This window comes from Python bivittatus, unplaced genomic scaffold, assembly GCF_059951505.1.
Source record: "Python bivittatus isolate LINGU-HERP-01145 unplaced genomic scaffold, Pbiv_v1 ctg000220_np1212, whole genome shotgun sequence".
NCBI lineage: Eukaryota > Metazoa > Chordata > Lepidosauria > Squamata > Pythonidae > Python > Python bivittatus.
In genome coordinates, this window is record NW_028277048.1 from 11,700,826 (window position 1) to 11,715,995 (window position 15,170).

At 40.7% G+C, this 15,170-nt stretch overlaps 1 protein-coding gene across 2 annotated transcripts in view; it reads left to right on the forward strand.

Annotated features, from left to right (window-relative positions):
* GMIP (GEM interacting protein) overlaps nucleotides 1-15,170 on the forward strand; it is a 66,390-nt gene that overhangs the window by 36,563 nt on the left and 14,657 nt on the right. The window contains exons 8-13 of one of the 2 annotated variants that reach the window (XM_088137899.1): nucleotides 268-348; nucleotides 2,413-2,589; nucleotides 8,641-8,778; nucleotides 8,977-9,167; nucleotides 13,171-13,295; nucleotides 14,817-14,903. In XM_088137899.1, coding sequence (XP_087994025.1) covers nucleotides 268-348; nucleotides 2,413-2,589; nucleotides 8,641-8,778; nucleotides 8,977-9,167; nucleotides 13,171-13,295; nucleotides 14,817-14,903 — 799 coding nt within the window. The remainder of the gene's footprint in view (nucleotides 1-267; nucleotides 349-2,412; nucleotides 2,590-8,640; nucleotides 8,779-8,976; nucleotides 9,168-13,170; nucleotides 13,296-14,816; nucleotides 14,904-15,170) is intronic. The other variant, XM_088137900.1, reaches the window with a different exon arrangement.

The window sequence follows — 15,170 nt, forward strand, 5'->3', positions numbered from 1 at the left end:
AGAACATCCCTATGCAAGAGCAACAATTTAAAATGCCCCATGAGTCAATGGGTTGACTAGAATCTTGGTCCTAAAGAGATTGCTGCGGGAACATCTGCATTTGAAGAAGGTGGGGCTGGGAAATAGAGAAGAAATGCTAAAACTGCAGGAATTTTTTGTTCATCAAGCACCCATATTATTTCAGTTATATTGTGGTTTTTCTGAATTCCTGCTTAATACTTTATTCTCTCCTGCTATGTACACCCAACAGTCCTCTTTCTATTGTAGCCTCTTTGGGCCAAAAGGAATGAAATTGAGAAATGGCGGAAGGAATTCAAAGATCAGTGGCAGAGAGAGCAGAAAAGGATGGTAAGAGCATAGCAGGGGATGAAGTTGCAATCACAGTTGGACTTTCGTCAGATGTGCATGGGCCAGAGGTGTTAAGGTCCTATAAATGCTGCTATACATTCAAGATTTTAAGCAAGTTTTTGGGTAATGGAAATTCAGGTTGGGGGATAGACTAGAAAATCCTTCTTTGGGGAGACTGGGAGTTTTAATCCCACACTTATTAAGTACCAGGACAGAGAGGGGTGGACAAAGGGCCACCTCATGGGCTTCCATGCAAAACCATATTTCTTATAACCCATGTAGTCCAGATCTTCACATTGAAAGAAAATGCTCTATTATTTTTCCAAGGATTCTGTTCTCAGGAACATTATTTCATAATGAAAAATTACTTTCCCCTCTACTTAAGAAGGTACTGTATAGATGAAAACATATAGATGGTAAGCTACTGAATTCTACCTGTTTCATCGTTCATGGCAGGTTTTTGAGTGTAAACAACTGTTGCCAAAGTGAACCTTCCAAATGTAGGTTAGGATATGGCTTTACATTAGTTTTCATATCCAGGTCATGAAAGCTAATGTAAGTCAATCTGAATGATACACAAAAGTTGATTTAGGCACTTGTTTTCAGTTTATTTGTTTATTTCATTGCTAAACTGCAGTCCCCTTATATGGATTAACCAAGGTCTCCAATCTTATGGATTTTAAAAATATTAAACTTGGTTTTAAAAATGAAAAGGATCAAGCTTAGATTGACACGGTGAGGCTGAATCAGGTACGAAGCCTGAAGTGGGGAATCTCTGTGCTCTTTTCAACACACCCATTTGTTTTTATTGAAGTCCACTTCGAATACTTTGCAAGTAAGCCATGGTGGTTACTAAATGTCAAAATATTTGGCTGTCCTACTGGGCAAGCACCTCTGTCATAGTCAGTTGAGACCCTGTAATACTCTGAAAGAAAGTGCAGAGATAGATAAAAATCCCCCAACTTTGATACTTTAGCAAAATCTTCGTTCCATCATCATCTAAAAGGAATTGAGAGCTGTGATTATTTCTGAGCTGCATTTGGACGGCTAGACTATAAGAATCATGCTTTAAGCCTTAAAAAAGAAAAACTTAAGAGAGGGCATTTATTATTGGCATTATTACTGAGTGCTGGGAAGGACTGCACTTTACTTTCTTTCTGAGAAATTCATGCCAGCTGCCAATGGGCATGTGACATAAAACTGGATAGGCCCAGGATGTAACTTTTAGCAGGACAGGAAATATTAAAATCAGAACTAAGTAATACAAATAAACAAATAAATGAAAAATAATTTTAAAAAGTCAACTTTTTTAAAAAAACCCAACACTTTAGCAAGTAAGTTGCTTAGTCAAAAACAAAAGAAGTTGCTGTCTAGGGATATTCTAAATATTTTTATTCCTCTTGGCATGTGTGAACCTCTGATGGTACAGCCAAACTAATTATCATATTTAGAATTGTTCTAGATACTTTCATGTTGTATTTTATATGGTTTTACATGACTGTATTCAGTTAAAAAAAATCTGTACAATCTGTGCGGATGTATTGCATGATAGGTGATACATAAAAAAATTTGTTATCAGTATAGTAATTATGAGGGCCAGTGTGATGTAGTGGTTAAGGCACCAGGCTAGAAACCGGCAGACCGTGAGTTCTAGTCCTGCCTTAGGCACGAGGCCATCTGGGTGTCCTTGGGCCAGTCAATCTCTCTCAGCCCTAGGAAGGAGGCAAGGGCAAACCACTTCTGAAAAACCTTCCCAAGAAAACTGAGGGGACTTGCCGAGGCAGTTGCCAGGAGTCAAGACTGACTCGAAGGCACCAAAAAAATAAAAAGTCATTATAGTCAGTGTGGTGTGGTCAGTCTGGTGATATAGTGGTGTGGCCACTACATCTTGCAGGTTTATTGTTGGCAAACATTGGAAGAGGAAGTGCTCTATATGTTGCCTTGAACTTCTGGGGAAAGGCAGGATCTAATAACAATATAAATACATTATTTTAAAAAGCCTTTCAAAAACAAAGCCTACAGCAGAGCTGCTGCACAATAACAGTCTGCCTCCTCTAATTGCAGAATGATTCCTTGTCATCGATGCGCAAATCCCGCCTCCATTACCTCCAGCGTTGTGAGGATTTGGAAAAAGCCAAAGTGCAAAGTGCCAAAGCGGAAGAAGAGTTCCAGGCTATCACAAGTAGTGGAAACAAGCAGTTGGAAAAACGGCGACGTTATCGAGATGAGGCTCAGTTAAAGGTATTGGTCTTGGGACTTAAAAGTTAAATATGCTGCCTCTTCAGTCTGGCCCCTGGAGCAGATGTTAGGCTGAGGATTCGGGTCCTCATGACAGCATGGGAAAGTATAGATATGTGTGGAGAAAACACAGATTGCACAGGCAACGAGTTACAGCTTTTTGCTATAAACTTTTGCTCTCATGGACCACCTAGCTATCTGGATGACATGGATGCAGATATGGAAAAGCGATATGTACGAAAAGTTCTTTTATCATCAGAAGTGATTTTAAAAATGAAATCAAAACAACAGCTCCTGAACATAGAGGGTCATACCCTTAATTGCTCTGGCTTTTGACTGCCGCAGATACTGCTCAAGTAATTTGTTCTGCCACAGTTCCCTCCAACCAGTACTTTGCCTCCTTCGTTAAAGTTTTCCCCCATTTATGAACCTGTTAAAATTGATGTGAAAGAACTGGCTACTTTATCTGTAATTGTGAATGATCATCTGGGAATTCATGTAGATTTTGGGCTTGCATAGAGCCTATTCTAAGCCTTCCATAAGCAAGCATGGAACTCTTCTCTCTTCATTCCCAAAGGTCTGCAAAGTTCCTCCCTCTTGGCTTCTAGAAGGTGTTTTAAGTCAGTTTTTATTTCCCTGGACCTTCAAACCCTAGCTTAAGTTTTGTTGGCATCCATTTTAGGATTGCTTTATTATTCCAGTTGTTTTTAATAATATTGATTTTCTTTTTATTGTTTTCATAATGTGAATGTGTTGTAACCTGCCCAGAGCCTTTTGGGTTGGGTGGGCTATAAAAATAGTTAACCAAATAAAGAAAGAAAGAAATGGCAGACAGAACACTGAATTGCTCACAATGTATACTCTCAAGGAAGAGAACGTGCTGCTTTAAATCCAGTAGAAAAGCTAACACTTCATGAATTTCACATTATGCAGGATCAAGCTGTGTTTTTTTGGGGGGGGGGCATGAATTGACATATCTCCACTTTGTGGTAAACATTTTTCTTCCTGAGGGTTTTTTTGGATGCTGGGGGGAAGTACAGTGGTACCTCGGTTCACGAACTTAATTCGTTCTGCGACTCTGGTCGCGAACTGAATTGGTCGTGAACCGAATCAAATTTTCCCATAAGGTTCAATGTAAATACGGTTAATCCGTTCTGACCCCTCTGAATTTGGTCGCGACCGGATTTTTGATCGCGTCCCGAATCAAATTTCCCCATAAGGTTCAATGTAATTACGGTTAATCCATTCTGAACCATATGTTTGTTTGTTTTTAAACCGCAAAAATATGACACAAAGTACAGTACGAAGAGAGAGAAAGCTAACCTTGCTCGACGCGACTTCTGGTGTGGAGGACAGGAAGGCGGGTGGGGAGGCGGTTACTGCTTGGAGGGAGAGTCCCCCTCCCTACAGGAAGCCGCAACCACGTGTCATGGGAGGGAAAATGGCTGTGGATCCTGTTCATCACCCGATGCAGAGTTCGCGAACGGAGGCAAAATTTTGCGACCGGAGCTGTTCGTGAACCGAATTGTTCGTGAACAGAAGTGTTCGTGAACCGAGGTACCACTGTATGTGATCAAAGGGAAGTTGGAAGGAGCCATGCTCTGGATTCTAGACTTTTCTCTGATAGAGGGACAATAAGCTTGTGTGGCTTAGGAACTGGAGATAGTTCCCTGAATGAGCTATAGTGTGGAGCAAAACTGCCAAGGAAGCAGATCTTGGCAAGTATCCAGATCATGAATGGTGACAAAAGGAAGTGGCTTAGGAGGGAAAAAAACACATTAATTGTCAAGAGACTGCAAGTCTATTCTTGCCCTACTCCAGAGGCAATTTTGATTATGGCGTGATGCAAAGAGATTGATCACTGAATTGCCCCCAAAACATCTGAGAAGATTAATAACTCATAGAGAATACTTCATATGTATTAGTAGTATATCTGGCTCATTACACCAATCAAAATGTTTTCTTCCTCTACCATGTTAATTGTTTTTAAGAATATTGTGCAAGTCTTGTACAACACAAAATGAAATCTAGGAGTTGGGCAGATTTCATGTAGCTGGAAAAAAAGTCTGTGCTCTTGATTGCTTCTGTAAGTACTCTGATGAATTGTATGGCCTGGAAATGGGGAAAAGAAGATCCTCAAGATGGCTCTTAAGCCCTAACTAGTATTAAGTGGATCCATTGCTGTTAATATCTACTGCCCTCTCTTAGCCTTTAATGTTAATTTTTGGGATTGTAAATTATTTTTTGTATATTATTGTTTTATAGTTATATTGTATGCTGCCCAGAGTCATTTTTTTCATGAGATGAAAAACTGATAGATAAATAAATAAACAAACCAACAAGAACATGCCTGTAAAGTTCAGCGTGGGATGACTACAATCCAATATTGGCTACAGGATTATGTATCTTGAGTAGAGATAGATTGCTACTCCATGCATTTAGAAAAATCTCTTGGAACTATGGCCAACCTAAACAGTAGAAAAGAAAATTGATAAATGAGGGCATCCAACATGAAACAAAGATTCTGATGATGCTAAGGAGATATAAACATAAAATTGGCATCTTGTGAATCAGTAGATACAACCAGAAGCCCTGGTGCAAGGGATAGTAGCATCATAATATCTAAAAATATCTTGAATAAAAATCAGAGATGTAGTCCATAAGAGGAGCTAGCTAGGCATCCTCTTTCCCTAATAAGAAATGTATCTCCTGTTGCAGTTCCAGAAGCAACCATGGAAGCAATAGAGAAATTTGTGTCAGACTTCATACCAGATATGGCAGTAAATCTTGGCTTTCCAGGAAAGCACTATTCAGGCATTTCACAGGTCCCTTATATATTCAGCAGGGCTGTTTTTAAGCATGTATTTAGCAGACCTTTGAAAAAATGGCAGACCTATAATTAAAATAGGAAGGAAGGAACCTCTCTGCGTGGAAAGTTGATGTAAACTGGGAAAGAAGGCCAGTTCTGCCAGCTCTCTGTTATTGCATTAGTGCATTACAGTTTTTATGCTGCTTCTGACAACAAAGGATTTCACATAGCCATGTTTTCTATTGTTGTTATTACTTTCGGGGTGGGACTCTTCCGGGTGCTGTTGGCTGCTGCAACTCACTGTCAGTGCTGCTATCCTTTGCAGCACTTACCAATTCAGGATACTTGGGAGAGTGTTTGAAATTAACAAGAGTTTCCTGTTTTAGCCCACACACTTGCCAAGCCCGCTCCACTGTTGAATAGAGCTATTAGCGGTGGTGATTTTTCCCACAGGCTGGTGGTACTGAGTGAAAGAGGGAACAAAGCCGAATAAATCTACCAATTGCTGCCCTCCAACTGTCCTCTCAGAAAAGGAAGATTAGAGCTCAACCACTGGGATAGTGCAAATTATGTTGGCATACTTTTTTGTCAACTCAGGGACTGGAGGAATGCATGTTAACAATGTTGTGAAGAATGATACCCAGTGCATGTCCTTAATGGTTCTATGTCAACATGAAAGGAGATATTTAGTGGGATTCTGCATTGAGCCTATGCTCTTCAACATTTACATAAATGACTTAGAAGAGGAGATAGAAGAAATGCTCATTAAAGTTGCATACTACACAAAGCTGGGGGGAATGAGATTACCAATACCACAGAAGACCAATTCTTGATAGATGTTGGGCCTTATCCAATAAAATGCAGTTCAGTGGTGAGGGTTCTGCACTTAGGTAGGAAAATCTATTTTGCACAGATACAAGTATCTGGCTTAGCAGTACAGGTAGTCCTCGGGTTACGACGGCAATTGGGACCAGGATTGCTGCTGCTAAGCAATGCAGTCATAAAGTGCAACGTCACGTGACCGCATCACTTAGCAACAACAATCCCAGCAGTCCTGGTTGCCATCGTAACCCCAAGATGTGCAGGTCATTAAGCAGGAAGCGGCAGGAGTCCCAGTTGAGGAGCAAGGTGGTGCCACGCAGAGGTGCCACAGGGGGATGGGGGTGCTGTGGGGGGGTGAGGGAGGCCTGGGGAGGCCCTGGGGAGCCTGGTCAGGTTGCACACAAGTTGGGGAGGCCAGGGGAAGGAGTGCTGCAGCACAACATGAGTATAGGAAGGCCAGAGGGTGAATGGTGCAGTAGGATGTGTAGGAAGGCCAGAGGATGGATGGCATGGTGGGGTGCGAGTGCAGGAAGGCTGGGGGGACTTAACAAAGCAACCTGTGACCTTCCCTGCCAGCTTCCCCATTGACTTTGCTTGTGGGAAGCCAGCAGGGAAGATCGCAAATGGCGATCATATGACTACGGGACGCTGCAAGCATCATAAGTGTGAGCCAGTTGCCAAGTACCTGCATTGTGATCATGTGACCACTAGAATGTTGTGATAGCCAGAACTTCGAGGACCAGTCGTAAGTACCACTCATTCAGCACCATTGCAACTTCAAACTGTTGCTTAATGACTGGTCGGTAAGAGAGGACTACCTGTAGTATTTGTGAGAAGGATCTGAGTGTACTGGTAGATCACAGATTAAGCACAAGCCAGCTGCAGCTGCCAAAAGAGCCAGTGCAATCTTGGACTGCATCCACAGAGGTTTCCTGTCAGGATAATGAGAAATGATAGCTCCATTCTGTGCTGCAGTAGTCAAACTGTACCAGGAATACTGGGTCCAGTTCTCCTTGTCACAATACAAGAAGGTACTGTAGGTGAAGAACTGAAAAGAATGCAGAGTAGAACAATGAAGGTGGTAAGAGGCTTGGAAGTTAAATCCAATGAAGAGTGGTTGAAGGAACTGGGTATGTTTAGCCTAAAGAAGAGTAGTCTAAATGGAGAGATGATAGCAGTCTTCAAATACCTGAACATCTGTCCCAGGGAAGAGGATGTGGATTATTCTCCATAGCATCTGAGGGTAGCATAAGAAGCAATGGGTAGGAAAAGAAGCTTTACAGAAGAAGATCCAAACTTGAAGAGGAATTTCTTGACTGTGAAAACTATTAAGTAGTGGAACAGCCTGCGTCCTGGAATCATGCTCCCTCATTGGAGGTTTTCAAGCAAATGTTGAATAGCCAATTATCTGAGATAGTATGAGGATTCCTGCCCTGGGCTAAGGGATCAGACTAGATCTCCCAGGTCCCTTCCAACCCTATGACTCAAAAAGTGCCCTGAGATGACTCTCCTATAGTTGAACTGGAGGTGGGTGTAGGAACAAGATAGGAGTCTCTGTTGTCACCAATAAAGCTTTAGAAGCAGAATTTTCAATATCTTGCATCTTGTCTTGGCCTGTCCATTCCAAAGCAAATGGGACAGATCTATATTTATATCAGAAGGAGATGATGATTTGGCAATAATTGCAGACAGTGGTGTTAGTTGTACAAGGGGCAACTGCCCAGCTGGCCACTGGTGAGAAGGTTTGGACTTTGGCTCAATATATGATGGTCCTGCTGCAATGGCAAAGTCCCAAGCTGGGGGAGTATGTTGAGGAAAACAATATGATGGTTATGAAAGTGACTTTATACAAATGACTACCAAATTCAAAGTTGTTCCTGGGAGCTAAAGCTGTAGCCCACACGTAAAGAGCATAATACCTGTATGCACTGAGGAAGAATAGGATTCTGCTGATCCTGGTCTTGTGATTTAGACTGAAGGCACAAGCACTACAATGATTGTGAAAAAGAGTATCAGGATCATATGGTACCTCCGATAATGGAGATACTAATAATTAGTCCTGGAAACAACTGAGGTGAGTCCTTAAGTCTTTGAAAGAAAGAAGGATGGAAGATGCTTAGTGCCAGAGTGGATTAATCCTATTACAGTGTTTTCAATTCAGAAATAAGCTGTAAGGTGTCCAAAGGCAGGACAATTGCCACAATTGCAACAAATTTTGTTTTATGTCAGAATGAACTGCATACATGATTTCAGTTTCGACCTAAAATAAATGATACAATATAGAAGTTTGTTTATTTTGGGTGCAGAACTGGCACTCACATCGGTCTTTCTTACTGACATCCCCACAGTTAAGGACTTCACTCATTGGCATATCCAAGTTGACTTTTCCATACCTTTCATCAGTTTTTATTTCACACACACAGGCTCAGGAATCAGAAGTCACATATAGAAGCTGTGTTTCTGAAGCCAACTATCGCCATCTGGAACTGAAAAAAGTCCGGGAGAGAATTATCTCTCACATTCGCAAGCTAATGTTTCAAGGAGATGAAATGCTGAGGAGGGTAAGTTGTGATTTACAGAATAGCCTGTTTAAGTCAATTTAATGCACTCATAACTGAGACTGAATGAATTTCTAAACTCTTACTACTGAAAGGTAAGTAGGAAAATATTGTAGTAGATTCTGCAATTTCAAAAATAATTCCAAATTCTATAAGTTAAGGAAATTTATTCATTTTCTATGTGTTGCTTGGTTTCTTCAGGTCTCTTTGAGGATGTTCAAGCTACAGCAGGCCCAAGCAGAACGAATCCCTGTAGGGTACCAGAACCTGACTGAATTCTGCAAGCCCTACAGCATTGGTGAAAAATATCTGGAATTTATTCAAAAGCTGCCAAAAAAAGAGCTTCCCATTGAGGTGTACAAGTTTGAAGAATTTGTACCATCTGGGCAGAAGTAAGGCAGCATACATTCTTTTTCTTCTGTCCTCTGACCCACCCATCCATGCACCTTCCCATCTCCTTATACTCAGCAGTCCTAATCACAATTTCTTATTACTCGGCCCTGAAGATTTATGGCAATGGTAAAACGTGTGTCCCTCCAGATGTTGATGAATTATACTGTAGCTCTCAGCAGTCCTAACCACCATAGCCAGTTGTGAAGAATGCTGGAAATTGCAAGTTCAACAACACCCGAGAGCTACAGGCTCCCCATCCCTAATGCCAACAGTTTTAGCATATGAAATATGTACGTTGCAGGATTCCTTTGAGGGTAAAGGACTATCAGCATGAAAGCATGTAGACTAAGTGTTTTCAGCAGACAGGAGACAAAAAACCTTTCCAAGATCTCTTAGTAATAGCAAATACATTTCTTGTACTTAACCTTTTTAGACCCAGACCCTCCATCAACATAGGTACTTTGGAAGAAGCTTCTTAAAGTCTTTATCATATATTTGTGTGGTGGCAATGTCATAATGGTGTGCCACTCCCTCTATCCCCAACACCCTTACACTACGCTGGATCAACCCAATTCTCCAGTTGAAGACTGAAGTGCTAATGTAAAGTTTCCATCTAGATATCAGCTTAATTCTTAAAATAACTGGGTCACAAAGACACTGCACCATTTCCAGCAGGGGGCAGAGGAGACATTTTAAATAATACCTAGTCACAGGAACTGTGAACAGGATGCTGTGGAAGGAGAGAGAGGGAGAGGGAGAGAGAGAGAGCAGGTCCTGATGTTACAAATCTCTCCCCCAACCCCCACAAAAAAGGAATGAAAGGGAATAGCTAGCAAATCTTTCCCTCCACAAGGAAGTCCCTAGAATGACCTATAGAGAGTAAGAAGAGTCCAAATCAGTCCTGGTTCCATTTTAAACTGTCCCTCCTGTTTCTGAAGAGTGCTGGCCTTCAGAAATCCTTCCCCTTAGCCCATTGTTCCAAATATTCTTTTTCTTAACTGAGGTTTTTGAAAGACCCGCAGCACTACAGAGTATACGTTTGCTTTTTTCTGAGCAAATGATCCATTTGAAGGATTAAATGTCTCTCCTCTCTGGGAGACCATCATATGCTTATACTTGTGATGGAATGGTGTTATGAAGGCCACGCTCAGGGAGATAAGCGTTTCCTTAGCCCTCAACAGGAGCATGGGAAGTTTAAGAAGATGAGACTGGCACCACCCTAAGGAATTCACAGTTTTGTGGCTTGCTGGCTTGGGAACTTAGGTTCAGTCTGGAGAGATTGATGTCAGGTTCAGCCCAAAGAACTCCATGAGACAGTGCAATACAGTTCTCTTGTGTTTATTAGCTTCCACCTCAAGACAGAAATCTCTCCAGACTGAACCTAAGTTCCCAAGCCAGCAAGCCACAAAACTGTGAATTCCTTAGGGTGGTGCCAGTCTCATCATCTTAAACTTCCCACGCTCCTGTTGAGGGCTAAGGAAACGCTTATCTCCCTGAGCGTGGCCTTCATAACACCATTCCATCACAATACTAAAGTAAAGTCAAACCTGAAAGACAGCTGTTTGATTCAAGCTGTCTGTGCTATATTGAATAATTTCAACTTCAGGTGTTCACTCTAGAGGGAAAATTATATTTAAAGTAAAGCAAATTATCTGGGCAAAGAAAGTAAATTGTTCCAATATGGATTAGCTATTGTTCTTTCAAAGAGCCTATGGGCTGAAGTGGATGTTGCAAGAAAACAAGTTTGGTAGATGGAAATGCCACAGTTGTTTGATAGATAGATAGATAGATAGATAGATAGATAGATAGATAGATAGATAGATAGATAGATAGATAGACAGACAGACAGACAGACAGACAGACAGACAGACAGACAGACAGACAGACAGATAGATTTTGCATAGTTGAGCTCTGAAAAATGAGGTAGATAGGCTCAGCTGAGAGGAAATTATGAAATCAGGGTGCAACTGCAGGGGAAAAAAAGTCATTGGGAAGAACTGCCCACCTGTCTGGTTCTACCAGACCCAGCAACTGCCAATTGAAGAATTGTATTTGAACCTTTCCTCGCCAGCATCCCTTGCTTTGGCAAGAGAAAGTATGGCTGGAATAATGATGAATTGTCCTGACTCTCTTCACTGTCGGCTGTGTTTTACAGTAGCAGAATCAGCAAGATAAAGTTACATAAATCACCCCCTGGGATGAGAGAAGGCCAGCATTGTGGGGAAAGGGGATGACATTGGAACTGCCAGGTTATTCAAGGGGCTCTGTAAATAACTCATGAGGAAAGTTCTTAATTAGTGCCAGCCTCAGAAAGAGACAGGAAGGCCATTCCCTAAGAAATGCTCTCCCAGCAATAAACCTTGAAGCACAACACAGCATTCTTCCCAGATTACCTATCTCTGAAGCCATTATGATTCAAATACAATACTTTGAAGGATCAAAACCACATAATACTGAAAAATAACTGAATTATTAACATAGACATGTGCGTTATATTAGGGGTTCTCAAGTTTTGGAATGCCATGACACTGTGAAATGATACAATGAATTTGTGTAACCCCTGTACATAAAAACAAATTATTTGAGGCAGAAATAAATATGCCACTTATTTTGAATCGTTACACTTTAATCTACATATCAAATAAAGTAATGACAGGCCTTTAAAACTATTTCATTGGAAATAAACAACCCCCCACCCCCACCCCTCAATAAAATTTAAAACCATTATTTTAATAGAAAGGATGAGGTTGTTTACTTTTGCATAATTCCTGACATCTGGGTTTCATTTTAAAGATAGGCACATTCATTCCACCATAGTCAGAAAGAAAGAAAGAAAGAAAGAAAGAAAGAAAGAAAGAAAGAAAGAAAGAAAGAAAGAAAGAAAGAAAGAAAGAAAGAAAGAAAGAAAAAGAAAGAAAGAAAGAAAGAAAGAAAGAAAGAAAGAAAGAAAGAAAGAAAGAAAGAAAGAAAGAAAGAAAGAAAGAAAGAAAAGGGAAAGGAACAATGCTTTTTGCCTTAAATCAACTTCTCTTGAAATGCCACAGTGTGCAAATACTGGTAGGCTGTAAATTACTTTTAGTGCTGTCTCTTCCAGTGCAGCCCCATTGAGAGAACAATCACAGGACCCATCTTCTTTCTCATCCCACCACTCCCTTCCTCTCCATATAATTTCCTCTGTAGAGTGAGCATTAAGTCAGATAATCAGAGTTGTGCATATAAGCCTTATGCACTCTGGGTATGATCTCCTCCTTTGAAAGGCAAATGTAATGTGTTTTAAAAAAACAAACACAAAGAACATTCAGGCTTCATCCAGGGCTCTGGATGCTATTTTGCATCAAACAGGTAAGGATGCTGAAAAAGGAGAGGGAGGAGGCTTCCCTCCATCCACAAATGTTGTGTTAGAGTCACAACTGATTAATTGATTATGAGCCATCAGGACAGTGTTGTCTGCTAGCAACCACATAGACCTTCTCCAGGATGTATAGTCGCCAATAGAAATAGGCAAAACAAATGAATTTCATGAATGGAAATACCAGTTTTTACCATACCTAACTATTCTGTGTTATATAAAGACGATGATTCTGTTGACTGTTACTCCAAACGAAATGGTTAGTAATTATGTAACACCATGTACTGAAGTGTGGGAAAGTAAAATATTCTTTTTTAAAGCAAAGATTGGTAACCCTAAAGAAAATAATGTATGACATAAACACTGGTTCCAAACTAGGAATTTAACGTAGAATTTCTGTATCTTGTTAACTCCATTTAGAATATTTCCATGTTTTTGTAGAGTTTTTAATTTTATCACAGAACTTTAATTCAGGGCTAGCATTAACCTATTACTGTTAACACAAGTGTGTACCAGGGTATGGGAATGATCTTTAAGACTGCATGCATTTGTGAAACTTTTTTGGAACCAAATGTCTGTTAATAAGCAATTATCTGTAACTGTTTGCTTTCTGGGGAAAACTATAGTAGATAATGGACATGTTACTTTTTCAGGTCACCCTCTTCTGGTAGAAGAAAAAATATTGCACCTTGTACTCGCATTTATTCATCAGCTGTTGATCTCAACAGTTCATCAGAAGAAACTTCTGGGAAGCCATCTTCCTCAAGCAGTGAGCAAAGTACAGTCAATCCCATTACAATATACTTCTGCCTTATTCTTATTCTTATTCATTTTATAATCCTTGCCATGGCCTGGCTAGATCAGGGTACAGCATCCAGATCTGGCTACAAAAATCCACATCACCACTTGAATGATTATGTGCCATCTAGTCATTGTCAACTCCTAGTGACCACATAGATAGATTTTCTCCATGATGATTTGTCCCTAACCTGGTTTATCAGGTCTTCTAATGGTGCACTTATCACCACTGTAACTGAATCCATCCACCTTGCTCCTGGTCATCCTCTTCACGTTCCCTCCACCTTTCCCAGCATTAGAGCCTTTTCCAGAGAGGTAGGCCTTTGCGTAATCTGCCCAAAGTAGGATAATTTGATATCAATAGAGGCGAATATGTGTAGCTCAGGGTTGAACTGTGGAGTCCTTGTGATTCTCTGAGCTTGGTTCTTTTCTTGCAAACGTTTCATTACCCGGCTAGGTAACTTCTGCAGTGCTAAAATGGGATGGGGTTTGCTCTCTATTTATATACTGTGGCATGCCTTGCCAGTGCTGGTGGGGGTGGGGGGTTTGTTTTGCTCCTCTGGTAGTTCCTTCATTAGCATATATTTACTGCTTGATTGTGTGTCTGATGGTAACCTTTGCTTATCTGGGTGATGATTGCCGGTGAGGCGATCTTCTGGTCTTTTGTCTCTTTTGAATAGTATGTAGATGCTGCTTATCTCTATGTGTCTGTTAATTGCTGCCTTGTCTGAATACCAAGCTTCCAAGAATTCTCTTGCATTTTTGGATTTAGCTTGGTCTAAAATGCTGGCAGTTTCCCAGTTGAAACTATGGTTAAGTCTGTCCATGTGTTGTGAGATTAAGGAGTTTTCATCCTGTCTTCTGACTGCTAGTTGGTACTCGTGGATGCGCTCTGCCAGTCTTCTGCCTGTCTGCCTACATAGTGTTTGTTACAGTCCTTGTACTGTATGTTGTAGATGAATCCTGTTTTTTCTTCTTGTGCTACTTGTGCTTTTCTTCTTGTGCTACGTCTTGTGCTACTCCATCCCATTTTAGCACTGAAGATGTTACCTAGCCAGGTAATGAAACGTTTGCAAGAAAAGAACCAAGCTCAGAGAACCCCAAGGACTCCACAGGATAATTTGAGCCTGGTCATTCGTGCCTCTAGTGAGAATTCTAGTGATCACCACTAGATGGCAGCAAAGGATCAAAGGTTTGAGGATATCTTTTTGCTGCCATCTAGTGATTGGATTTAATGTATAATTCTTGAGTGGAGAGTGAAGAAGAAAAAAAAAAGAAAGCACAGATGAGGCATCTCAACAAAACAAAACAAAACAAACCCCCACACAACTCCCTCAGTGATTAAGGTGAAAGTTACTTTTGCTCTGATCAGATAACTTCTGCATTATCAAAGGCCTCTCCATTTTCCAAGAGCCAGTATTTTGTCACTCAACCCACATCTCATACTTTCCTCACTAGAAAGCATTAGTTATACAGAAGACTATCTTCCTTCCATTGTCAGGTGCCAACCAATCTTTCTACAGTGACACAGAGAGCCTGGGAGGGAGCACTGAATGCCAGTCCTTGGATTCACCTACATCCAGCCCAGGTGAGAGGAAGTTCCCTTTTTATAACCTGGAAAATTAAGAAAGTTCATATAGAAGAGATGGGAGGTGGAAGCTTTATTAAGATATTAGCTGAAATCTTTATGAGAGGAATTATAGTTATGTTGCAAAGAGACTGTGGCATTCTTTCCTGATCTATAGTCTTTGTTTCTCCACATACTGCTTTTTTCATAGATTTTTTAAAAAATATCATTTCTCCTTAATAATAATTTCTCCTTAATACTTTGACATTTTGATGCCTAAAACTTTTT